The sequence below is a fragment of the Mauremys reevesii genome, linkage group 7 (genome assembly GCF_016161935.1).
Source record: "Mauremys reevesii isolate NIE-2019 linkage group 7, ASM1616193v1, whole genome shotgun sequence".
Lineage (NCBI taxonomy): Eukaryota > Metazoa > Chordata > Testudines > Geoemydidae > Mauremys > Mauremys reevesii.
In genome coordinates, this window is record NC_052629.1 from 81,618,270 (window position 1) to 81,645,048 (window position 26,779).

A 26,779-nucleotide genomic window follows, 5' to 3' on the forward strand; every position below is an offset into this window, starting at 1 on the left:
CACACAGGGCAGGGGCTGTCTGGGACAGGTGTGTGTACAGCACCTAGCACAGCATGCAGGGGGCTAGCTAGGACAAGGTGTGTGTACAGTGCCTAGCACAGGGTGCAGGGGGCTAGCTGGGACAGGTGTGTGTACAGCACCTAGCACAGCATGCAGGGGGCTAGCTGGGACAGGTGTGTGTACAGCACCTAGCACAGCATGCAGGGGGCTAGCTGGGACAAGGTGCATGTGCAGCGTCCAGCACGGGGCAGGGTAGGAGCTGGGACGAGGTGTGTGCACAGCGTCCAGCACAGCCCATCCCCAGCTGGCACGAGGCCGTTCTCTGTGTACCGGGGCCCCCTAGGGCCCACGCCCAGCTGGCTAAGCGAGACCATAGCGGCCCTGCCAGCGGCCCAGCCCGCGCAACCCCGAGGACTCCCCGGCTCTCTGGGCTGAGCAGGGTCTGGGCCCCTTGCGGCCCCGCCCAGCCAGGCCCCGCCCCGCGGAGGCGGCGGAACCCGGAAGCGGGCGGTGTTTCTGCCAGAGCCGTTTCCTGCCCGGGACGCAGCGGCCAGGGCGGGAGCGGAGCCGAGCGCAGCCATGGCTCACCAGACCGGCATCCACGGTAAGGGCGGCGGGGCCGCAACCTTCTGCCCCCGCGCGGACCGCCCCGCCCCGCCCCGCCCGGATCTCCCCTGGCCCTGCCTGGGCTGCCGCGGCTCCTGGGGGTCCGGGCTGCGCCCCCCAGCCCACTCTCTCCCTTACTGATGCCCTTATAGCGGGACCCTGTGGAGCCTGGAGCAGGATCTCTGCCCTAGGGGGGTTGCATGTCTCCTCGACGCAACTGGCTCCCCATGTGCCCTGTACTGCCCAACCCACAGCAGCGCCCCTTCTCCAGATCTTGGCCCTATACAGCCCGTAGACCCACAGCAACAGATGTCCCTGGGGAGGTTGTGTATCCCACTCGGTCCTCCTACAGGCAGTCACGTTTCTGCTGTTTAGTAGTTGTATTGCGGTAGTGCCTGGGAGCCCTATATGTAGACCAGGACCCCCTTGTGCCAGGCGCTGTACAGATACAGACCAAAGAGAGTCCTTGCCTCAAAGCACTTACAAGCCCAAGTACAGACCCTGTATGTGCTGCACTGTTTGCACTGGCATCTTGCTTTTATATTCTTGGACGTGTGTATGTAGTAGGCTATAAAGCCTATAGACTTGCCAGGGCATCTGTCCTTGATGGCTTAAACATCCTGCCTCTCACTAAGCCTTCAGCATCTTCCCTTCTACAGCACTGAGCTTGGTATGGCTGCAGGATCTTCTCTCCTATGGTTTCTATAAATATTCCCTGCCAGTATTTTGTTCTATAGAAAATGGGTGCAAATGCATCCTATAGATATCTTAGTGTCCTGTCTTTGTGCTTAGTAAGCTGTTTATCAGTAACTTTTGTCCATCTGAAATGTTCTTGCTTTTCCTTTGCTGCTCCATTATCTCATAACAACACATTTAGCTCTGCAGTGTGAATCATAATCCTGGGAACCATTTCCCTTTCTGCAAAGCAGGCGGCTGCTTGATTTGTGTGTGTGTGTCTTTTTTTTTTTTTACCGTGGTCCCATAAAAGTCTAGTTGAAGCTTAAATAGTATCCATGTATTTAGATTTACTTGGGTCTCATTTCAACTCTAGATGTGTCATGGCTGTGAAAGTTTGAAGAGAGTGCAGGGTTTGATCCAGAACTAAAGGCAGCAGTGCCTTGCTAATGTTGGGATGGAGGGCAGGGGAGGAGTTGAAATATTAATCTCCCACACCTTTTATTGTTCTCTTATTTGTAACATTTTACAAAGAACTTCCAGGGAGCAGACAGGCACACAAAGCCAGACTTGATGATAAAATGCGTTACATCTCTCAAAACTTCATGAGACACTGTCCCAGCAGGGTCACTTAAAGATACACTAATATCTAATCAGGCCCAGATTAAAGAATTTTGGGGTCCTCTGTGCTGTGGAAATTGAGGAGGGGCATCTTCCTTAAAGTGACACCACCCCATAGGGACCCCAGAATGCCCTTTTGTCCAACTCTCTCACAGACCCCCGAATGTCCCTTATTGTCCACATATACCCCAACAACCTTCTGACTGCTCTTACTCACATCCCAGCAGCTGTGACGTACATCCGACTCACTGCTTCCCCCTGTTCCTCAGCTCAACAGCCACAGGCTCCAACACTCTCATCTTGTGTCTGGGATTCATTGGGGTCCTTCATGCTCAGAACTCTGCAGCCCTCCCAGACTAGGAGAGCTCCTCCCAATCCTGGATGCCTAGCTCTGCTCACTCACATTGCCTGCCTGGTACTCACATGGCCCCGCACTGCTCTGGTTTGGCCCAGCTATCCATCTGTTCCACAGTCAACCTATGGAACTCTTTGCCAGAGGATGTTGTGAAGGCCAAGACTATAACAAGATTCAAAAAAAGAACTAGATAAATTAATGAAGGATAGGTCCATCAATGGCTATTAGCCAGGATGGGCAGTGATGGTGTCTCTAGCTTCTGTTTGCCAGAAGTTGGGAATGGGTGGATCACTTGATGATTACCTGTTCTGTTCATTCCTTCTGGGGCACCTGGCATTGGCCACTGTCGGAAGACAGGATAGTGGGCTAGATGGACCTTTGTTCTGACCTAGTATGGCCATTCTTACGTCCATGGTGTTGCGTCCTTGAGTGTTTAAAAACTTGGCTAAATTAGACCATTGTTATTACTGTTGGAAACAATCACTATATTGGTTGTCTATGCTACTAATACAAATATTCTAGTATGGACAGCTCTCGATGGCATAGAGCAGTGCACTGGTACGGTGGTTTTGTAATCTACAGGAAGCCCTTAGATCAGCTATTCAGCTGTACAAGTTTGGGCAAATCACGTCCCTCCAAAGCAGATCCGAGTCCTGAATGGGCATTAACAACTGAGAATGCAATCAAAAGATATGTTTGTGGCTGTGTCACTGTGTCCCTAGTTGCTGAGGCTATCTGTCTTATGGCCAACCAAACATTCCATGTGACCAGCCAGAGTTAACCTCCTGGACTTCAGGTGTACTCCTGGTCCTTTGATAAGTCCCATCCCAGTTGATAGAACAAAGGCCCCAACCAGTTATTCTAGAAACTTTGTTCCAAAGTTCTTTACACTACTGTATAAGTGCCAATTGTGTGTTTACCTTTTACAGATTTGCAGGTGCCTCTTGTGGGGGGGAACGTGACCACCAATCTGCAACAGCAAACCTACACAGCTTTTTGTTTGTTTTAGCAAGAGGAAGGAATGCCTTCCCCTGAGGGTTCAGTTGGGGGAATTTCAATAGTCAGAATATAGTTCCTTAAATTAGAATTTGGTCATCACATTGGAGCTACCAGCCCTACTCTAGCACAAAGTGCCATGGATCTTTAATTGGCATGTGTGGTCAAGGTATTGGTTTTATGTCTCCCCTCCACTACCACAGTGCCCCCTAACATGGCTGTGGAGCCCTGGAGCCATATTTACTTCAAGGGAAGCATTCGAAGTATCACCCCCATGTCCCCTAGAATTTCCTTGGAGCCCTGACTAGCCTGAGGGTGCAGCTGTTTATTGGAAATTAGTAAGAATCATCTTTTTAATGTCCTCTAGAACTTCTTTGGAGGCAGCTGACTTCTTGAATGAAGAAGGCAGCTTCAGAAAGAATAGCCAGACAATTGAGGGGGAGTGGCTAAATGAGCTATGGGAGGTGATGGTAATTGTATTCAGATTTAAGAGTCCTAGCTGTGTGGAGCTTTTCATTACTTTATATTGTTTTTCTACCTTGCAACTAACTTGCAGTATTAATCAAGACTTAAAATGTTGCATAATTTAAGCAACACCGTCAATATGAGAGCATAGATGTTAGAGATGCAACTTCTGAGGTCATCTTGCTCATCCCCTTGGACAAGGCACGGTTGTTCTCTAAAATATATACTTCAGTGTTTTGTCCAGTCTGATTTTAATGAATCAAGCGGTGATGCCTCTTCCACTACCCTGGATAGACTGGGCAATATAATAGATCTCAGTAATATTGAATGTTTCCTTATATTAAACACATTGGCGTGATCTTTTTGCAAGTGTGTTGAATTTATGGTCGCTGTTACTTAGTGGCTCAACCACTTTCTTCCTGTATAAACTTCTGTTACTCAAGGACAAAGCCAAAAATATCTCTCCCTTTGTATGCTCCAGAAAGAGCTGTATTGAGAAATAGTTATTGAGGGTATTGCATATTTGTTACTCTAGGCTGTCCTGATGCAATGATCTGTGATTCATTATATTGGATCTCAGCATTCTGGCATAACCATCAATGTTCTTATCCAGTGGCTAGGACACTCCTCTTTGTCATGGGCTATCCACGGTGCTCTGCCAGAGTGCTGCTTCCTTCATCTGAAATAAGAGGGGAGTCCATGGCCAATCCAGTCCTATACATCTCAGCTAAGGCTGCCGACCCTGGTGTGAATTTAGATGCTGGATCCCTGCTACCAGAAACTGAAGTGAAACCCATCAACTCTCTTCTTAAAAGCTAGTAAGCAGCCATCAGACTGTAATGAGTTGCAGCCATTATTCCATATGCACAGCATTGTAATGTAGCCCAGTAGGTCACAGAAATAAAGAAAAATACGAGAGTAGATTAAGCCTAGCACCTCCCCCCTTCTCTTATTCTTTCAACTCTCAGACCAGGTGCATTCTTCATTGGGCAGAATAGAGTTAATTCCAAAGTTAGTCCATTTTATTTCCCCCCCACCCTCTGAAATCTCTCAGGCGTTGGTGTGGTCAGCCAGTGGCGTTCCTGAGAAGTGACTCATAGTGCCTCCCTTACAGTCAGCCATGAACCTGATGCTGTTTTGGTCTCTCTCCAGGGCAATGCACATCATCACTTCCTGTCTTCCTTACAACCCAGTTACACACCCTTTCCCTCTTCAACCTGCAAGTTAACAGGAAGGAGGTTTGAATTTCTTTTTAAGTAATTGCAGATTAGCACCACAGTGACAGAAGAGATCAGTGGGTAGAACCCCTTTGTATCCCACCAAGTTTGATTTTGTCTAGTCCGTAGCATATAGTGGCGCAGCTGCCTGCCTCTAGCACTGTGTGGCCTGGGGAAAACTAACCTGGTTTAGAGTTTCCCCTGGTAGGATTTAGCTGTGAGAGTGAAATCAGGGTTAGTGCCTCCAGATTGTCCTGCCAGGAACCAAATCAGAATCATGTTTGAAACTCTCTCTCTTAACAAGTCTCAGATGTTATTGTGGGACAAGCTTGTAGTGTGGTTTCAAAACTGAATTATGTGGATGCAAACTGTGCTACTGAACTTCCAACAGCGTTCTTTACCCCAGTGTAGAAGGTGGCAGAGTGGGAAAGGCTTAGCGCTCTCTGTCCATTGCAGGCTAAAGCACCCAGTGCCATTTGACCTGAGTCGTCATCTGTCCTTCGGGAGGCAGTAAATGACAAATGGATCCACGCACATTCAGTGCTTCATGTTAAAGCTTCCAGGAGACAGACAGTTCCTTTTTAAATACAAATCTGCTTATCAAATGCCTGAGACACCGAGCTCAGGCTGTGGCAGTTCTTTAAGGAAATCTGCTGTGTGAGTTTCATATCTTTTTGTCCTCTACTGCTGTGGAGAGACTTCCCATCATGGTACTATTATTGTCGTCTTTTTCCTCCTGTAAAGAATGGATAATGTCATATCAGAAATGGTGATGGCTTGAATCTGATGCCAGTGTTGCCCTCTCTTGTGAATGTCTGAGGCTGGTAATTGCAAAGAAGGAGGAATGTCCCTGTTCTTGGAATGTTTTCGGTTTGGTCTTTGCGGTAAGGGGCAGCTCTTCAAAGTACTGCTATAGGATAGGTGTCAGCCAGCTCAGGACGGGCTACAAACAGCCAGCTAGCAATGGCCAGGTGGTACCAGATTAGACTAATTCAGGATGCCCACACTGTCCAGAACGGAGTGACTGGTGATGCCACAGAAATCCTGACCTTATTTTCCATTGTGACCACTCATGGTTTTCCTCATTACATGCTGTATGGAAAATGAACAGATATGGGGAATCTTTACTAAGTGCCAGGCTGGCTTAGTGGAAAATCATTTTCCCAGTGCTTATCTCAGCACTTGTCTTCAGCTCTCTTTTGTGGGGACTCCAGCATTCAGGGATTCAGGCACCATCTTTACCTGCCCTGTTGCCTAGTCCCAGATTTATAGGCATGACTTTTCAATCTGGCAGAACGCAGCAGTTGGGGCAAGGCCCTGAGCCAGGGCCAAATACTAGCAGAGCAGAAAGCATGAAGTGACATGAGAATAATTTCTTCAAGGTAGGTAAAACTTTTCAGGGCCTCCGTTCCCTGATTCAGCATGTGTAATATCTAAAAATCGGCACTGATACAAGGTGCCAGCTCAGCAGTCTTGTGTGAGACGGTTCTAAATTTGTGTCCGCAAGGAAGGAGAGCAGAGAGACATGTCTGCATATAAGGAAGGCTGCAGAAATAATGGGGTGGAATCTTGGCCCAAATATGCTCCCCTAAGTCCCTTGCTGGGGGAGGAGTTGCCAGCAGGCATAGAGCTGGCTACTATGCCTCCTTCCCCATAACCCCCAGTGCATGGGATGGGCATGATCAGGGAGAGGGAGTGACTGGACTCTATTTATCTCCAGATGGCATGTAGTACCTAGGGAACTGTATGTGCAGGCATAAGTTAGAGCAGCCCCCAGACTGCTCTGACTTGCACGCCTCCCCCTCCCGCTCTGCTGTGGAAGCTGAACACAGCAAAACAAATTATTCCCAAGAATAACTTAGGTGGGACCTGCAAATTATTATGTAGATTTTTTTTTCTTTGTAGCTGAGGATAACTTTCCTTCTCTGATCCCATTGGGTTTCACGGTGACTTTTCTCTAGTGCTTGCTCTTGCAGTACCTGACTTGCTGAAACAATAGATGCTACTTTGTTTACTCCACAGTCAATGCCTACGACATTAGAGGACAGGGTTGGGCTGCCAGATGGCACAGAGTAAATAAGAAAAGATCTCTTATTACAGGATTCAGATAATCCATTGGACTTCATTTGTGACTTGTCTTATAGAAATTCCACATGAGGGCTTGAGGAGGAAGTGACAATTAAATACAGGCTGACGGGGTGGTCAGTTTGAAGTAAAAGCAGCCTAGCTGGGTGTCCTGGAAGAAAGAGAGTCCTTTGAGTTTTCCATTGCTGACTTTTCAAGAAGTTTGACCTCATTTTGAATCTGGGGCTACCTTCCTGGTTTTATGAAGCTGTGGCTATATAAGGTTTGTCTCACTTTAATTGTCCCTTGTTAATGGGAACCTGCCGGTCATTAAAATGACTTACTTGGAGTATCCAGCTTCTGATCAAGTTAGAAATCACATGCAAACTTTAAAGAGTGAGATATGTAACCACTGGAATAGCTTATCAAGGGATGTGGTAGATTCTCCATCATGGCAATTCTTAAATCCAGATGAGATGTCTTTGTCAAGTTATGGGCTTGATGCAGAAATTACTAGGAGAAATTCTATGGTCTGCTATGCAGGAAGCTCAGACTAGATGTTCTTTTATGCTTTAAAAGCTGTGGATCTTATGTATCTTACTAAAAGAGATGATGGCTTTCATATAGGACCTGATCCAAAGCCCACTGATGTCCTGGGAGGCTTTCCATCAACGTCACTGGGTTTTGAAAGAGGCTCTAACATACTCTGACCTGAACACAGCATATTTTCCCTCCCCCAATTTTTACTCTTTAAGGGAGACTGAAAATGCAGATTTAATCCCACAATGAACACACTTCCCTAGAAACATGCCAGAGTTGCAGCAGTTATCAGTTTTGCGGTGAAAGACCAATGGACGTGAAAAGAAAGCAAGCAGAGAGAATTAGATGGCCTCCCCCGTGGCTGCTGGTTCCTGTTCCTGTGTCAGTCCCCCTCTCCACCACCTCACTGCTGTCCATCTAAACAGTAGCTTTCATAGACGCTGTACGAGTCTGCAGGATTTAAGCGTGGGACTATGGGTGTTCCGGGTTGCCAGCAGTTCTGGTGGCAACACAGAAGCTCAAACTGGGTTTCTGCTGGGGGACCCTGTGAGTCTAGATACTGCACGAAGTACCACCCAGTGGAGCCTCTGTAGTGAGCCCCTGCAGCCCACTCATTGGCCCATGGCAGTATACAAACCAGGAAGCCATCTCAGGGAGCTGTCTGAGCAATGATGCAGACTACCTGCTTGCTTCTGCCCCAGACCTTTCCTTGCTGTGAACTCCTGACTCTGGCTCTGCAACTCTTCTCCTGATTGCAACTTGGTAACTGACCAGTGCACGCGGGCCACTCATGGCCAGGCTCTGACACCAGCCCTGATAGATGCTGAGAGGACTTGCAAGTTCAAATGGCTCTTCAGGTCCACTGACATCCACCGCCTGGCAGTTAGAAATGACTATAGAGCTCTTTAATGCATAAGAAATTCCGGTGGCCATGTTCTCCACCCATAGATTCAGGTGATTCCCATGGATGTCAGTGGGACTTACTCCTATCCTAGTGGGGGAGAATAGGGCCCCAGGAGTAGTAAGCTGAAAGACTGGATGTGAACTAAGTCCAGCATTGACACCTGGCTCTATTTATATACATGGCTGCAAGAGAATATTGTAAAGCTCTGAGCTCCAACCCTGGTTTCTTTGTTGGGAGGGAGGAAAAAGGAAAACTAAAAACAACAAACCCACCAAAGAATGGGTTAGGGAAACAAAGTGAAGGAAAAGAATGGAAGAAACCAAGAGGGAATAAAGGGACAAGGACCATACTGTATTTTACACCAACCGTCATCTGGTTGCTCTCTATAAATACATCAGAGGGGTAAACACCCGGGAGGAAGAGGAATTATTTAAATTAAGGGCCAGTGTTGGCCAGTTGGCAAGTTGCAATAAGTTTAGGCTTGAAATTAGACAAAGTTTTGTAACCATCAAAGGAGTGAAGCTCTGGAACAGCCTTCCCAGGGGAGCAGTGTGGGCAAAAAAATCTAACTTGTTTCAAGACTCAGGTTGATAAGTTTATGGAGGGGATGGTATGATGAGATTGCCAACCGTGGCATGTGGCCCATCTGCGAATACTATTAGTAAACATCTCTAATGGCTGGAGATGGGACACCAGATGGGGAGGGCTCTGAGTTTCTACAGGTATTTGGGGTCAGGAAGGAATTTTTGTCTACATCTGATTGGCAGAGACCACGGGTTCTTTTGCCTTCCTCTGCACTGTTGGGCATGAGTCACTTCCTGGTTTGAATTAGAGTAAATGGTGGATTCTCTGTAACTTGAAATCTTCAAGATTTGAGCACTTCAGTAACTCGGCCAGAGGCTTTTTGTCCTATTACAGGAGTGGGTGCATGAAGTTCTGTGGCCTGCAATGTGCAGGAGGGCAGATTAAATGATCACCACGGTCCCTTCTGGACTTAGTCTATGCCAACTGCTTGTGCACTGCTGAGAATATCACAGACTTTGTTTCCCATCTCATTGTACCAAAGCTCTCAGTGCTCACGATCAGATCAGAGACGTCAACCCATGGACCTTGAAAACTCCGCAAAATACTCTGTTGCAAAAAGGCGCCTCCCAGGAATCTCTCCTCCCCTTGCTTGCTATAAATGTAACATGACTGGCACATCCTTTCCCTTACTTAGGGGCATGGCACGTCCATGTATGTTCAGTGCTGGGCCTCTGCTTTCAAGAGGTCATGATGGATATGCTGAAGGGTTGAAAAGAAGGACCAGCCTGTCTGGTATAAACTGTACTCTGAAGCACCCTCTGACAGTAGAGCAGTCAGTCATAGTCAAGATGGAGTGGAGAACACTTCCTCTTATCCGCTCATAGTGAAAAGGAGAAGTTGATTGACTTCAGCTTTCCAGTCTAGTCAAAGCACTCTTCTTTTGGTCATGTATAGTAGTATCTTATACTTCCTCTATTCTCAGCCATAGGAATTTGCTGGGTTTGGGGGAAGGGGGTGTTCTCATCAGGTGATAGAATACAGAGTCTGCTTTTCCCTGTGGTGGGGGTGGACAATGCAGTGACAGATCTGTGTATGGATGCAGGATTATAATAGGTTGCTTCAGGCAAACTAGGAAAAATCCTAGGAAAGCCAGTCTAAAAAAGTGAAACAGTTGCTTACTGCCTGCCATACAAGTTGCTGATCAGCACTTTAAAATCCTTGTTACGATTTCCAAGCAGTGTGTGTGACTTGAGGCAGCAAATGAAAATTAGTCCCTTGCTTTCCTCTTGTAAAATCACCAAGTGGCAGAAGTAAGGAGTCATTCATGTGTCCAGTTACTTTGCCACATTCCTCACTGACAACTCCTGCCTTTCAGGAAGCATGCCTGGGGCTAATTATTTGTCAGTGCTCCCCATAATGCAGTGTGGGCTTGGTTACAAGGGAACTGAGGCAAGAAGCTAAAAAAATGCATGTCCCGTGCATTGAAGGCACAAAGCATAAATCAGGATAACAGCTTCTCTTTGTGGATCAGAAATACGGCAAATATACAACACAACTTGTTTTGGCTACAGAATAAATCTGGGTCATCTATATCTTGTTTTGAAAACAGACTTGAGATTTAGGTTGTCCTTAGTTAAGACACACATTGTAGAACCCAGCTACAGTTTGGGATTGAGGTATTGACAGCTGTGTGTGTGGAAGGAGTTCACATGGTGTGCCATTGAGGGTGAGTTGCAAGTTGTCTCTGAGGGGCATTGACATATCTGTGTGGAAAGCTTGCACAGTTCCTTCAGTGCAATGAAGTGTCTGCTCTTCTCAGTTATTCTTAATCCAAGCTCTAAATCGCTGCAAGTTGAAATGAGACCATCTCTTCAGAGAAGTCTGGAGGATGATATCTCATAATAGCTTGCAAGCCCAGTGTATTGCAAAGAACAGTTTTGTTTATGGACCTCCTTGGTGTGAGTTAGAAAAATACAAGAATGGCTGGCGACATGGATGGATGTTCTCATGTAGTTCACGTGGCAGGAGCTGTGACAGGTGCTCCTTGTGGTCAGAACATACAAATAGGGCCGCTGCGATCTTCAAATGTGAAGCTGACTTGTTGCTAGGGAAGGGTCCCATGTTGATGGCTCTGAAGCCAGAGGTCCCTCCCTGCCCACAGAGTAGGGATAACGAGCAGCAGCAGCCACCCATACCCTGCCAGTGTGGCTTGCTCTGACCTCGCATAGTAGGATAGGTCAGCTTCAGTGCTACATCCAGTTCTTGGCCTTTCTGCTGAGACTACTAGCAAGAGGACCAGTTGTGATGTAGACATCTGTCCACAAGGAATTAGCCTGAGACCATGTCTGACATAGCCCACGGGATCTGACAGCCACAACTTTTGGTGACTTAGGCTAGATTTAGAATGGGGTGAACCAAAGCTGTAAAAGGCTCCGTAGCCCAATTTTACCTGTCTCTTGAGCCCTCTAGTCCCCTGTTTGTGTTTGGTTTAAGTAGAAACTCCTGCCTCAATAAGCCGCAGCTGCCGCCTCCTAGCCACAGGGTGTGAAACATTTACATTTGTGGAGCTCATAAATGAGAGAATTTCACAGTGGGTAACTTTGCAATAGATCCTACCATGGATTCATCTCAAACCTAATAGCTGTATGTGCTCCCATCTCAGGCATTCTAATGGGTCTCTTTCTGTGCAAATGCAGAAATGCAGTCTGTAATTGACCTGTTTGACAGGTAGGTCCATTTTTTTTCTGTCCATACCAAGACTCTACCAGGTGCAGCTCTTACTTTGTACATTGGGCACCTAGAGGTGGCTGTGCGCACCATTTAGCGTGTACAGATAATACACAAATGGTTCAGAAATTGAGAGAAGTTTTAAACCAAAGAAGAGTTTCACTTGATATCGAGCTGTAATTTTGTAGATGTGTAAATAATTAAAACCCTGTGAAGGCACGTACAGGCACCAGAGGAGAGGAAATCCCCTGGAAAGAGTGTGCTGAGAACCTTTAAGTGAAATGCAATCACAACTTGAATCTGTCCTTTGGGTCCTGGGTGCCTGACATCTGATCCAGAGCTCCCAGTCACTGCTTGACTATCAGGAGTTTTGGGAGGGAGAATGGCTAGCAACCGATGAGATTGTTTTACAGGGTTGGAGTTCAGGCAGTAATGTATATACTGGGGTGACTTCTTTGCTCTTCTCCGAAGCTGTCTCATTAGGCCTGTGTTTGAGACAGCATGAGTCTGTCTTGTAATCTCTTTCCATTCCCCAACAAACGCAATACAGATGCTATAGTGAGTGTGACTGAGCCCTGATGAAGGTTGTGTGGGCCAGACTAGTGTCTTGTGTCAGGCAACTGAGGAAAGGTAGAACTAATTCTGATTGGAGAAGAGGTGAGTTGAGGTGACAGGGCTATCAGAATTTATGCAAGGGAAAGCTAGTCATTTAGTGGTAAATAGTTCCTAAACCAGTCACCTGTTGTGAATTAGGGGTGTGATTTGTAAGTCAGGAAAGGAGCTGTATGTATTTGAGCTTATAGGAAAACAAAATAGGACCAAACTTCATGGAAAATTCAAAAGTTTTAATTCTTTTCTTCGTCACATTTTTTTCAATTTGCTGCTGTATTCTTTGTTGTATTTTATTTTCAAAATCAATAGTTTTCTAAAAGGAAAACATTTTTGACTTTGGTCAGCTTAAACATCAAATGGGATTTTTTCAGTCCGAACTGTCAATATGAAAGCACTCAGATGAAATAGCATTTTGCAGAGTGAACGGGCAATATTTCTGTTATCGAGTTACTTTGCAAAATTTTGGAAAATGGAAAACTTGCAAAAACCCTGGTTTTGGGGAAAAAAGGCCCTTCTTGAGGAAAGTACTTTTCTTTCAAAAAACGTTGACGAGCACTAGTGAATGTTAAACTTGGGCAGAACTGTTCACACAAAGGGTATGACTTCACCGCAGAGTTAGCATGAGCTCTTACCCGGGTGTTGCCCCTACCCCTGTTCCCGTACACTCACCCCTCTCATCGTAGATAAGTGGTGCTTTAAACCCAGGCTAGCTGGTCCAGGTGGGGGTGTGGGCTAGAGCTTGGGTTCTGCTTTCACTCCCTTTGCAGTGAGGATGCAGGCTAAATCACTCCAGTGCTGCTAGTCCTCCAGTGCCCTCGCACAATTCCCCGTGTGCCTAGAAGGATAGACAATTCTCTAGCGTGACCATATTTCCAAGGAGAAAACAGGACACCCTGAGCCACTCATCTGAGGGGTCTCCCCTCAATGCTGTTGCCGATGGCTGGAACCATGCCCCCTCTTCCTCCCCCCCCCCCAGCCTCCCTTGGCAGGCTGTTGCCCCTTGCTGGAACCCTGCGCTGCCGCCGCCTCACCCCATCCCCACCTGCAAGGCTGTTGCCCAGTCCCTGGAACCCTGTGGGGCCCCCGCAGGATGCTGTTGCCTGGTTGCTGAAACCCTGCGGGGGCCCCGCATGCTGGAACACTGCTTCCTGCCCCCCCCCCAATCCCCCTGCAGGGGACTGGCATCTCCATTCTACCCCTCTAAACCACACCCCACTTTTTTGACAAAAGTGAATATTTGTCCTGTTTGCTCTTGCCAACTTAGCAAGTCAGTAAGAGCAAATGGGACAAATGATTCCTTTTGTGGGGAAAAAAAGTTGGGATTGCTGGGAACGGGCTTAAAGGGACTGTCCCGGCCAAAATGGGATGTATGGTCACCCTACAGTTCTCTCACAGTTCACGGTGGAAAAAAATCAGAGTGGCTTGGCATACTGCAACCCCAGAGGTCCTAGTGACACACACAGATGAGTGCAGCAGCCATGAGGACACAGTAACTTGGATAAGCTTTGGCAGTGTGGCTGCTCACACCCAGGCTAGGCTAACTGGTGTTGAGACCTGGCTGCCAGTTACTCGAGTTTTTTCTGCAGTGAAGACCTATTCAAGGGGTAATACAAAATGCAATTATATCTCACCAAGGAAGGGGACCAAAGCAAAGAGCATAGGTGGATTTCCTTTAAGGAAAGGAGAGGAGTAAGAGATATGGTGGAAAGTGGGGGGGACTGGGTTCAGAGTAACAAAAATCAGGCAGGTAAGTTGGGACTGACTAACCTTACGTTCCTAAAACCTCTTGTGGTGGTAAATCAATTTGTGCAGATACATGCAGTTTCCTGTTCTGTGTACAGCTGAGCAGTCAGTAGCTTTGGAATGTTTTCACTGTTTGCTGTATGTGGTCTCCATATGGGAATGGCTATCAAAGGCATGTCTACATTACAATCTTAAGTCGACCTATGGCTACTGCAGTAACTTTGCTGATAACACCCTGACAACCCAACAGCTGCTTCCATTCTTGACCCTGTACAATGGGAGTGCTCCCAGTTTGAGACACCAAACAGCATATTGGCACCGTGCTAGGACCCACACTCCAGCCTGAGCTCAAATTTCTACACCACAGTTTTATAGGCCTGCAGCCCAAGCCCCGTGAGCCTGAGTCAGCTGGCCCAGCGACAGTCATGCCTTATTGCAGTGTAAACATACCCTGGGAAAAGATGTGGTACAAGATTTAATTTGTCTTCAGTGCATTGTGTTGCCTCTTGTCCTTCCAGGCCCTGTTTCTCCAGCAGCACGGGAGCAGTGTATCTCTGGCCCCAAATTCAGAGATTGTGAATGTGAAATGAAAGCAGCTGCCTGGAGTCACTCTAATGTGAGGATTATGTCCAGTAAATGAAAGATTGATGGCCGGAGGCTTAAGTTACCTGTCAGAGGACAGAGTGACTCGACGCATTCAGAAAGGCATCCATTTCAGGGAGCATGTATTATTGATCCAGAAGCATTGAGCTGTCACTGGGTTGATGGTTGATGGTGAAGCTTGCGCAAACAAAACCGAGCTCCCTTTCTCCCCAGTAGGCGTATGTGTGAGAAGAGTGAGTCTAGAAGGAATGTAACCAGAGCAGAGCAGGGAGCTTGTACTTTACTGGTACATGTGTCTGGGAAGTTTGGGGCATTTATTAACATGTTTGCTGTTCTTGGAGTGCTGAGCTCTGGGCACCAATCTACCTGTGTGCCATGAGCCTTGGGTGTGGGTCTGGGGACACCTGGACCTGTGTCCTCCTCTGAAGGGGCACATAATGGCTTGGGGCATCTTTGTATCGGTGAGTGTCCCCACTTGGTGGAGTGAACATTGGGCATGGCCTATGCTTCAACCTGTGTTCTTACTATGGTAATACAGGCTTTTCTAAGTAGTCCTCATCACTCTGGTACCGGTTACACTGGGAGACTGGTCTGTTGTCATGGAAATGAGGGTGTCATAAATGAGAGATTATATCTTTACCATCAAATAGGTTAGGTGAATTGTGAGGGAGGAAGGTGTTTCCAAGCACAGATATCTAATGAACGGAGTAAATGGCATCTAAGTGGACTGATGAACAAAGCCTTGGTAGTCTATATAAGAGAGAACCCGTCTATGAAAGGGCTCCTTTGGTATTAAATGATAGAGGGAAGGTGTATCAGCTTCTGGGAAAAGGATTCTGTGTTGTAGGTGCAGCTTTCCACTTACTGAGCAATTATTTGTTCTCTTTATTTTTAACCATCCAATGGGTCTGGGTGGCAAACTAAATACAAATGGAGCTGGTCATGGCCTCTAATCCTCCCTGGAATGTAGAGATCAGTGCAAAATGAGGGAGTTGTGTCTCTCTCCGCTCTGCGTGGAACAAGCTTGCCTTCTGTCTGCACTTGGTCTAATAAGCATCTCACCCATGGAACATGCACAGCACCTCTGTCCCTCAGGTAGCCGGAGGTCTGGGGCTTTCACTTTTACTGAGCCCTTATTGTGTTCTTTTGGTGGGACACTCTAGCCACTAATCACAGTGGATCTAGTTCTAAGGTCTCCAGGTTGTTTATGCCTTGGCGCCTGCATCCTGAGGCAGTGAGACCTTCTGCCCGCTCCAAGGATATGTCTGCACTGTAGCTGGGAGGTGTGATTCCCAGCCTGGATAGACTGACTTGCGCTAGCTCAGTAGCAGTGTGTACATTGTGGCATACACTTGAGTTTAGACCCAGGGTGTCAGGCAGGCTAACCCGAGCCATTGTCTATACGACAACGTCCACACTGCTATTTTTAGCACATTAGGTGGAGCAGAGCTGAGCTAGTGCAAGTCTGTCTACCCCTTTTCGGAATCACACTTCCCAGTGTAGACATACCCCTGTAGGCTGAGCAACCCTTTCAGCAGGGCTCAATGTGCGCTTATGTCATTTTCTGGTTAGTGCAATCATGTAGTATCAAGTGTGAGTAGTCTCTTGGCCTATCCAAGGCCGTGATCAAGTGTTTTGATGTTTTTGGTCTTTTGGCCTCGAGATGAAAACCTTGTCTGTCTCTGGGACCTTGAGGTGAAAATATTATCTAAGTTATATCTGTTCTTCTGACTACATTCAGTGTGTTAGTGCTCAGACTGGAACAGTGGGTTGTCTAGAAGGTTTTTGAAAAACAGCCTTTTTACCCAGCTTCTAATGACGGCAAATCTATTTGCCAGAGGTATCTCCTGGGAATCTGTGTTCTGCATTTTACTTGTAGCCCTCTGTCCCTTAGGCTCTTCTGTCTGGCCCCTGTTCTTGTAGCAGCCCTTCATTAGAAGCATTCAGGCCCATGGCTCCTGGTTCATCTCAAGCGTCTCAGTTTAGTATTACTGTCTGGAAATGGCTGCCCTGTTTGTTCACTGATTGGTCCTTATTAATTCAGTCTCGATTTTTGTGTCTTTTTCTTATATAGGCTCCTATTACCCCCCCACCCCCATCCCGATTTTTCACATTTGCTGTCTGGTCACCCTAAGAGGAATGAACAGAACAGGTAATCATCAAATGATCCATCCCCTGTTGCCCATTCCCAGCTTCTGGCAAAGAGAGGCTAGGGACACCATCCCTGCCCATCCTGCCTAATAGCCATTGATGGACCTATCCTCCATGAATTTATCTAGTTCTTTTTTTGAACCCTGTTATATAGTCTTGGCCTTCACAACATCCTCTGGCAAGGAGTTCCACAGGTTGACTGTGTGTGTGGAAAAAATACTTCCTTTTGTTCGTTTTGTTTAAATCTGCTTCCTGTTAATTTCATTTGGTGGCCCCCTACCTCTTGTGTTATGAGAAGGAATAAATAACACATCCTTATTTACTTTTTCCGCACCAGTCATGATTTTGTGAATCTATTTTGTCTGTCATGTCTGCACTTAGTCACCTCTTTTTCCAAACTGAAAAGTCCCAGTCTTATTAATTTCTCCTCACACGGCAGCTGTTCTATACCCCTACTCATTTTTGTTGCCCTTTTCTGAACCTTTTTCCAATTTCAGTCTATCTTCTTTGACATTGGGTGACCACATCTGCATGCAGTATTCAAGATGTGGGCCTACCATGGATTTATATAGAGGCAATATGATATTTTCTGTCTTATTATCTATCCCTTTCTTAATGATTCCCAACATTGTTAGTTTTTTTTGACTGCCACTGCACATTGAGTGGATACTGTCAGAGAACTATCCACAATGACTCCAAGATCTTTCTTGAGTAGTAACTGCTAAATTAGACCCCATCATTTTATATATATATAGTTGGGATTATGTTTTCTAATGTGCATTTCTTTGCATTTATCAACATTGAATTTCATCTGCCATTTTGTTGCCCAGTCACCCAGTTCTGAGAGATCCTTTTGTAGCTCTTTGCAGTCTGCCTGGTACTTAACTATCTTGAATAGTTTTGTATTATCTGCAAATTTTGCCACCTCACTACTTACTCCTTTTTCCAGATCATTTATAAATATGTTAAATAGGATTGGGCCCAGTACAGACTCCTGAGGGACACCACTATTTACCTGTCTCCATTCTGAAACTGACCATTTATTCCTAGCCTGAGTTTCCTATCTTTTAACCAGTTACTTATCCATGGTAGGACCTTTCCTCTTATCCCATGACTTCTTACTTTGCTCAAGAGCCTTTGAGGGACCTTGTGAAAGGCTTTATGAAAATCTAAATACACTATGTCCACATGCTTGTTGACCCACCTCAAAGATTTCTAGTAGATTGGTGATGCATGATTTCCCTTTACAAAAACCATGTTGACTATTCCCTGACAAATTATGTTAATCTATGTGTCTGACAATTTTGTTCTTTACTATAGTTTCAACCAGTTTGCCCAGTACTGAAGTCAGGCTTACTGGCCTTTAATTGCTGGGGTCACCTCTGGAGCCTGTTTTAAAAATTGGCATCACATTAGCCATCCTCCAATCATTTGGTACAGAAGCTGATTTAAATGATAGGTTACAGACTACAGTTAGTAGTTCTTAAATTTCATAACTAAGTTGCTTCAGAACTCTTGGGTGAATACCGTCTGGTCCTGGTGACTTATTACTGTTTAGTTTATCAGTTTGTTCCAGAACCTCCTCTAATGACACCTCAATCTGGGACAGTTCCTCACATTTGTCAGCTAAAAAGAATGGCTCAAGTTTGGGAATCTCCCTCACAGCCTCAGCCGTGAAGACCGATGCAAATAATTTTAGTTTCTCCGCAATGGCCTTATTGTCCTTGAGGTGCTCCTTTAGCATCTCGATCGTCCAGTGTCCCCACTGGTTGTTTATCAGATGCAGGAAGCTGCTATACTTAAAACCTTTTTTGCTATTACTTTCTGAGTCTTTGGTTCACTGTTCCTCATATGCTTTTTTTGGCCTTCCTAATTATATTTTTATTCTTCATTTGCTGGGGTTTATGCTCCTTTCTATTTTCCTCACTAGGATTTAACTTCCACATTTTAAAGGATGCCTTTTTGCCTCTCACTGCTTCTTTTAATTTGTTGTTTAGCCATGGTGGCTCTCTTTTGGTTCTCTTACTATGTTTTTTAATTTGGAATATACATTTAAGTTGAGCATCTATTATGGTGTCCTTAAAAAGTTTCCATGCAGCTTGCAAGGTTTTTACTTTTTGTGCTGTACCTTTTAATTTCTGTTTCACTAACATCCTCATTTTTGTGTAGTTCCCCTTTCTGAAATTAAATGCTACAGTGTTTGGCCACTGTGGTGTTTTTCCCGCCACGAGGATGTTTAAATTTAATTATATTATGGTCACTTACCAAGCGGTCGAGCTATATTTACCTCTTGGACCTGATCCTGTGCTCCACTTAGGACTAAATCAAGAATTGCCTCTCCTGTTATGGGTTCCAGGACCAGCTGCTCCAAGAAGCAGTCATCTAAGGTGTCAAGAAACTTTATCTTTGCATCCTGTCCTGAGGTGATATGTACCCTGTCAATATGGGGATAGTTGAAATCCCCCATTATTATTGAGGTTTTTTTAGTTTAATAGCCTAATCTCCCTGAGCATCTCACAGTCACTATCACCATCCTGGTCAGGTGCTCAGTAATATATCCCTACTGCTATATTCTTATTATTTAAGCAGCATGGAATTACTATCCATAGAGATTTTATGGTACAGTTTGGTTCATTTAAGATTACTTCATTTGTTTCTACACTTTTTTTTACATATAGTTCCACTCTCCCACCAGCACAACCTGTTCTGTCCTTACGATACGTTTTGTACCCTGGTATTACTGTGTCCCACTGATTATCCTCATTCCACCAAGTTTCTGTGGTGCCTATTATATCAATATTCTCATTTAATACGAGGCACTGTAGTTCACACATCCTATTATTTAGAGCAGTCACTGCTCTGCACAAAGTTCATCAAGAACTTTAGGTGAATATGGTAATGCCCTAGCAGGTTTTCAGGAATGTTTTCTTAGTAGGGCCTTAACAAATTTGCAGCCATGAAGAAACACATCATGGACTGTGAAATTTGGTCTCTCCCCATTAAATTTGGTCTTTTGTGTGGTTTTACCCTATACTATACAGATTTCATAGGGAAGACCAGTGTTTCTCAGATTGAGAGTCCTGACCCAAAAGGGTGTTGCAGGGAGGTCACAAAGTTATTTTAGGGGGGTTGTGGTATTGTCACCCTTACTTCTGCGCTGCCTTCAGAGCTGGGTGGCTGGAGAGCGGCGGCTGGTGGCCAGGCACCCAGCTCTGAAAGCAGCACCCTGCCAACAGCAGAGCAGACGTAAGGGTGGAAATATCATACCATGCCACCCTTACTTCTGCGCTGCTGCTGGCAATGGCTCTGCCTTCAGAACTGGGCTCCTGTCTAGCAGCCACCGCTCTCCAGCTGCCCAGCTCTGAAGGCAGCACTGCTGCCAGTGGCAGCACAAAAGTGGTGGTAGCAGTACCGCAACCCCTCCTTACAATAACCTTGTGACCCCCCTCCCCACGACTCCTTTTTGGGTCAGGACCCCTACAATTACAACACTGTGAAATTTCAGATTTAAATACTGAAATCACAAAATTTACAATTTTTAAAATCCTCTGACCGTGAATTCGGTAGGGCCCTACTTATTAGGGAGTGAGATGAGAGGGACAACCTCCAACACTTGTCAAGTTTTATTACAGGCTGCTAAGAGAAGTGGTCAAGTTCAGGCGCTCTGCGCTCAGACTGAAAATGCTCTTAACTAACATTTTCCTTTTCCCCTCTGGTTTATTTGCTATTTGACCTTCCTCAGAGCCATGATGAGATTTTGAAAATTGCCCCAGTGATCTAGGAGCACAAATCCGCTGACTTGCAATGGGATTTGTGCTCCAAAGTCACTCTTGTGCTTTTGGAAAGCTCGCCCACAGTTTTTACCAGAAAAATAATACTCTCTACTTTAAGTGACTCTTTAAGTACCTGATCTGCAGCTAAATAGAATGGATAAATTCTGAGGGCTGTCAGCACCTTTTACCAACTGTAAGGTTTATTTAGGGTGAAGAATGAAGAAAAATCAGTTTTTCTGCATTAGAGCTCTCCTGGTGATTCAGTGATTAGAGCTATATAAATACCTAAGCTAGACACTGTCTCTCTGCTTTACCAGTGTGATAGAAATTTGGGTCAGAAAAGACTTACTGGGGTGTTTTGTTCACTTTCATGGGTTCCAGTGAGTACAACTGTATATATCTTTTTTTATCCCCTTAGAGGATCTTGTTGAGTGGTTGGTTGCCACAAACAGGGCAGGAAGGAAACAGCCTGCTCAGGTATGGGAAAGGTGATAAAAATATCAGAGGAAGCTCATGTGGCGAATATGTTAAAACTAGCTTGTCTCTGACAGCAGAGCTGGTGCTGGGGTAGGTTGAAAGTGTGAGCAGTCTTCTTGAAACGGAAGGAGCATCTTGCAGCTATGCAGAGCGCGTTTCCAGTTTCTTTGGGCAATTTTCTGGCTGCAGTACCATTTGGCTTATAGTGTTCCTGTCTCCCCTAAAATACCTTAATTTTAGGGGTCCCCTGCCCCCAGTCACACTGCCTGCATTTCTATTTCATCTCAACGGATCTTAATTATGGAGCTCTCCCCACCCAGTCACACACCCCAACCTGCAATCATTAAGTCTCTGGAGTTTATTTCAAATCCGTACATTTCTAAGGGCCTTATAACTGCTGTAATTCACAAAGTCCCAGCCTGATGGAGAATTCTCTCCTATTCCCTCCAACTGGGAAGTGGAGGAAGAGAGAAGTTAGTGGCCTCTGAGAAATTTCTATTAATTAATCTGTGGCAGCTGAAAACTGTCGCTGTTATGAATTTACATAAACAGTAACATCTTAATGCATTTTAGTGCTTTAGGCTGTTATTGCCTGTTCACGTGGGCATGTAATTAGCATTTGCTTTAACAAGCATTCTGCCTGTGGATTAGAGAGAAGAGAAGCCCTGGCATGTTTGATGGGCAGCTGCAAGGAAGATCCTGTACTAAGCTTTTCTGTGAATGTTTCATTTCCAAATGAGTTCTCAACCTCTTTCCATGTGTTCCCTTGTAAATGGTTCTGAGATGTGCCCCAGAATCCTTTGCACCAGTTCCCACTGCACTTCAAAAGCGGTTCCTTGCCCGGGAGGTTTTGGAAGCCCTGTGGGAATGGATTAAAGTTTGTTGCAGTGTTTCTACGGTAAAACCCAAGTGTCTGGTGGTCCTGTGTGAGCAGGACCAAGTGGAAGAGATATGGCCCCTGCTGGAAGGGAATTGGAGCCAGCACTCAGCATGACCAGCAGCCTTTCAGTGCAGCTCTTTGCTAACAAGTGAGATTGTGACAGCTTCCTTTGTAATGCTACTTACCTGTGGATATTGAAGCATTTGTTGGCCACCTCTTTGTAACAAGTCCCTTTGTTACAAAGTCTGATTAAAATCTATCTTTGGCAAGGAGGTTTGTAATGAGCACTTGCAGTGTGACCCAGGGAGGGGAGGGGAAAATTTGGTCTTGACAAATCTAAGTGTTGATATTGAGGTGGCTCATGAGGAACAAAATGGAGATTTACCAGCACAGCTGACTGGTGAAGAATCATATAATTGACACTTACAGCACTGATGTGTTCTAGGCTGACTACCAAGGAAATGCTTAGAAATGTGTTTGTGCACAGCATCCAAATCACCAAACAGGATGCACTTGAGTAATATAGACACTAACTGGGCTGCTTGAAAGGGTTGTCCATTGCAAGGACTGTGATATACCCCATAACTAACATGAGAGGTGCATCTTCAGTGAAGAGGGGTGGGAGGAAGAAATTAAAGGCCCTTCCCAATATTGGTGGAGATACCATAGGCACTTGGCTGAAAGGTGAGCTCCAGAGATCTTTGCATGTCCCTGAGAGAGGAAACAACCATTGTTGTTGCTGCCGATTCCCAGTGGTTTGAAGACTTCATTTGAGAGAGTTCCTTGTCCCTGGAAGCATGTAGGGAAAGAGCATGTGCTCCACATCGTAATCAAGCAGTCTGGACCTGTGCTATAAAATACAGATCTGGGCTTGTGACCATCTGGCTGGCATGTTTAGTGAAAGATTAAGCCGGGGAAGACCAGATGGTGCTTAGAAAGACCTGATGCTTGGAACAGTAGTGGCCTTTCCTTTCACCTCCCACTCTTGTCCAAAATATCCCTCTTTCCGTTTGGTCCCATCTCTGAGACACGGCACCCTCAAAAAAGCCTAGAAACACTGTTGGTGTTGGGCCAGACTTTGCAGACATCCAGTTTGCATGTCGCTCAGGTTTAATAAGTGCCTCTGAGGTTAACTCTGTGGAGTTCAAGGGAAGCTGCCTTTGCAGTTCTGACCCTGGGCTGTAAGAGAGCAGAGTAAAGCAGAGTGGTCAGTCTCTAATGCAGACAAGTAAGCCTTGTAGGCACTTCCTGTGATTGGTGACAAATGAAACCTCATCTGGAACAGAAGTCCAGAAGAGTCAATATTTGAACTTAAAGTAACCTCTTCTTTCATCCTCCTCCAATCAAACTGAACGGGCTGGGAAAGGCAGCCTGTAACCGTGACTGTCCATTGACATTATGTATTAAAAATCCCATTGATCCAGTCTAATGCTCCATTCGGCTGCAGGCTTTAGGACGTTGTTACATTTCTATATGTAAATATAATGGGCAGTCAGAGTTGGTGGTATTCCCTGGCCCTCTTGTCAATCTGTCCTCAGTAAAATTGCAAACTCTAGGCTTGTATTAATACTTCATTAAGCTCCTTAGAACATGCCTACACTGCGCCAAAAAAAACCCAACACAGAAACACACCACAGCAGCAAGTCTGGGCCGGGTCAACTGACTTGGATTTGTGCTATGGGGATAAAAATAGCAGTGTAGATGTTTCTGCTGGGGCTGGAGCCTGGGCTCTGGAACCCGGTGTAGGGCCGTGGGTGGGTGTGTCTCAGCCCAGGCTGCAGCCCCAGCGGGAATGTCTACACTGCTGTTTTTAGCTCTGTAGTCTGAGCCTGAGTCAGTTGACTCAGGCTTAGAGACTCACTGCCCTGGTTTGTGGTGTGTTTTGCAGTATTGAGGTACCCTTTGATCCCAGCTACCCATCTGGCATGTCTTACCACTCCACCGAGCAGCCAGGTTCCCTCTGTGCACTAGGGATGACCGGCCACATGCAGTAGTGATGTGATACTGGCCAGGTTACTGCTGTATGGTACACTTCCTTTTCTAACTCAAGTCTTTCCCCTCTCTGAATATTTATGGTGGCTTCTTTACCTAGAAACCAACATGTAGCATTTCAAAGGCCAGCAGAAAACCCTTGTGTTGGAGGTAGGCTGGGGTGCTGTCTGCTGGAAATGCTTTCTTGCAGGTTAGATGTAACTAAAGCTCTGATTGCTCATTTTTAAGATATCAAGCAAGAATAGGGATGCCAGCCCCAGATTCCTAGCTTAAATACTAGTTCTGGTCATTACTGGTCTGGGACTCTTCTCCACTTCTTGCCCTAAGCTGCTGTTACAAATGTTGCTGGATGCTGTTAAACAGCTGGTGAGTTCAGGTGGCGTCCTCTCAGAGAGGCCTGGGGTGGAGCAATTCCTTTGTATGTTTGAGAGCATATAAAGTGCTAGAGGATCCTCTGGGATGAACGACTGGGGTTGTCTGCTAGCATCCCTAGGATTTTGATTCTAACTTGATAAGTGTTGTGGCAGAGCTCTGACCTTGCTTCCTTGGATCCTGCGCTTCTAGGCGGTTTATGCTTAGCCTCAGTGGCTCACTGTGACCCTCCACGTAGCCCTTCTCTCTCTAGGGCCAGGGTTACAGTCTACTGAGCCCTTTTCATCATAGGCCAGCAAGGAGGTTGGTGAGAGAACTCCCACAGTCTCTGTTGTCCCTGGGAGCTCATTTCAGAACAGTTTAGCCTCCTGTCCTGACAGGGGCCTGACTTCCCCTCCCAGGAGATATTCCTATAGTGGTGGGTTGGGGGGGAACCTGGGCCCACCCTCTACTCCAGGTTCCAGCCCAGGGACCCTAATGGTGGTAGCTGTTGGCAGCCAACCTTTCACTGCCAGAGTTGCTACGTTTCCCTGGGCCACTTCCCCACAGCTCTCCTTCTTCACCCTTACCTTAGGGCTCCATTAACGATAGTTTCGGGGTGTCTTCATTAACCAGCCCTTCAGCCACACTTCCTCTCCTCTGGCTCCCCTCTGCTTGACTAGAGTGAGCCCTTTTTATAGTACCAGCAGGGCCTTAATTAGGGTCAGGTGGTCACATTAACTTAATGGCCTCACCTGACTCTTTGCAGGTTAGAGTCAGGTGTTCTCATTAGCCTGGAGCAGCCCCTGCTCTGGTCAGTCAGTGAACAGAAAACTGTTAATCCAGTGGCCAGTATATCTGCCTTCTGCTATTCTGCTGTACCCAACTGGCCTGGGTCTATCACAGTATCCACAGTCACCTGTAACCTTGGTTGGTGGGAGGAAGGGAAGGCATCCTAGGAATTCATCAAGTAATCCATGCCCCGTCACCCAGTCCCAGCTTCTGGCAAACAGAGGCTAGGGACACAATTCTTGCCCATCCTGGCTAATAGCCATTGATGGACCTATCTTCCATGAATCTATCTAGCTCCCTTTTGAACCCTGTTATAGTATTGGCCTTCACAAAACCCTCTGGAAAGGAGTTCCAGAGGTTGACAGTGCGTTGCATGAAAAAAATACTTTCTTGTGTTTGTTTTAAACCTGCTACCAATTGATTAGGCCAAACTGGCCTTCGTTATTCTTTTATAACCAAAGCTGCTCAGGCCCTGGGGGAAAGCCTAACACACAAACAGGTCTCCGTTCTGCAGAATCTGAGTCCTCAATTCCCAAAGTTTATCACAGCTCATCCTTGAGGGGTCACATTGGGACAAGCAGAGAGTGAAATTCAAAGTGGCTACAGTTCCGATTCCTGTAACATTCTGGCAGCTTCTGTGTTATGCAGCCTTCCTGCTGGAGGTCACACGCTCTGGCATACAGCATCCAAAGCAAAACGTAACCAAGGCAAGTGTCTGAACACAACAGAGCTGCCTCTGCCCATCATCACACCTTCCAGCCGCCCTCCTCCCCTGCCCCACGTGCAAACTGGGATACGCTGCACACTTAAACTGACACTGGAGCCTGCCCTCCCTGCCCCAGCCAAACTATCATCTAAATTTGGGTGATTATGTTCACCCAGTCCAAGTATCAAGTTCTCTGGATCACATGTGCTCCCAGCCAGTATTTAACTCTGAAACCTCTGAGAGACAGGACTTCGTATCCTCCACAGTGTAGGTCACACAGCAAGTGAAATCAGCTGCTTTGTTTTTATTCTGTCCATTTTTACCATCAGGGATTTTTTTACACTCTCCCATTTAGTTTTTTTAGTTTTTGTCCCCTCCCACCTCCCCCTTACTTGGTTTGAAGAGCAGAATAACATTTGGTTTGTCTACTAAGTCTGATCACGATGTTTCTGGTTCTTTTAGCCACCACAGAGTTAAAGGACTTTTTTGCCAAGGCCCGGAATGGCTCGATCCGTCTCATCAAAGTCGTCATTGAGGATGGTAAGTTCTATTGAATTCCATTTCTTTGCGCTACCTTGTTTCCCTCCCTTGTCAGCGTCTTTTCTCCATGGCTGTGGCCGATCCTGCTATAACGGAGAAGACCGTGCTGCTGCTGATGGAAAATCCTGCTAGGGGCTCCTGGAATGCAGCTGCTCAGAATAGACTGCCGGGTGCGGAGTGAACACAGCTGACATTTTAAAAGAGCAGAATTCTGATGCCTTTTATTTTCTTCAGTGGTATCTCTATGGGACCCACTTGTTTCCATTGGGGAGCAGTCACTTGTGCAGGCAGCCAGTAACCGCTTCGCAGTGGCAGTAAGGGGTTCACAGTCAGTCTGGCCTGATGCAGTGCTGGTATCTGGTTTGCTGTTCTCTGTCAGGTCTCTTAGATGTTGCAGCTGCGTCCTGACAATATGGCTTTGCTGGAGTAGACTGTTCTGCTTCCTTGGGGCTTTTGCCAGCTGC

The 26,779-nt window shown here is 46.1% G+C and overlaps 1 protein-coding gene and 1 long non-coding RNA gene across 3 annotated transcripts in view; one reads left to right on the top strand and one right to left on the bottom strand.

The window, feature by feature from the left end:
- The first annotated feature begins 487 nt into the window (after window positions 1-487).
- TWF2 (twinfilin actin binding protein 2) overlaps window positions 488-26,779 on the top strand; it is a 74,110-nt gene continuing 47,818 nt past the window's right edge. For both annotated transcript variants that reach the window (XM_039547172.1, XM_039547173.1), the window contains exons 1-2: window positions 488-604; window positions 26,238-26,315. In XM_039547172.1, the coding sequence (XP_039403106.1) occupies window positions 580-604; window positions 26,238-26,315 (103 nt within the window). In that variant the 5' untranslated portion in view covers window positions 488-579. The remainder of the gene's footprint in view (window positions 605-26,237; window positions 26,316-26,779) is intronic.
- LOC120409321 lies at window positions 22,526-24,923 on the bottom strand. Its single transcript, XR_005601252.1, has 2 exons — window positions 24,868-24,923; window positions 22,526-23,113 (listed from the first exon to the last, which is right to left on the bottom strand). It is a non-coding gene; the product is annotated as an uncharacterized LOC120409321 (long non-coding RNA).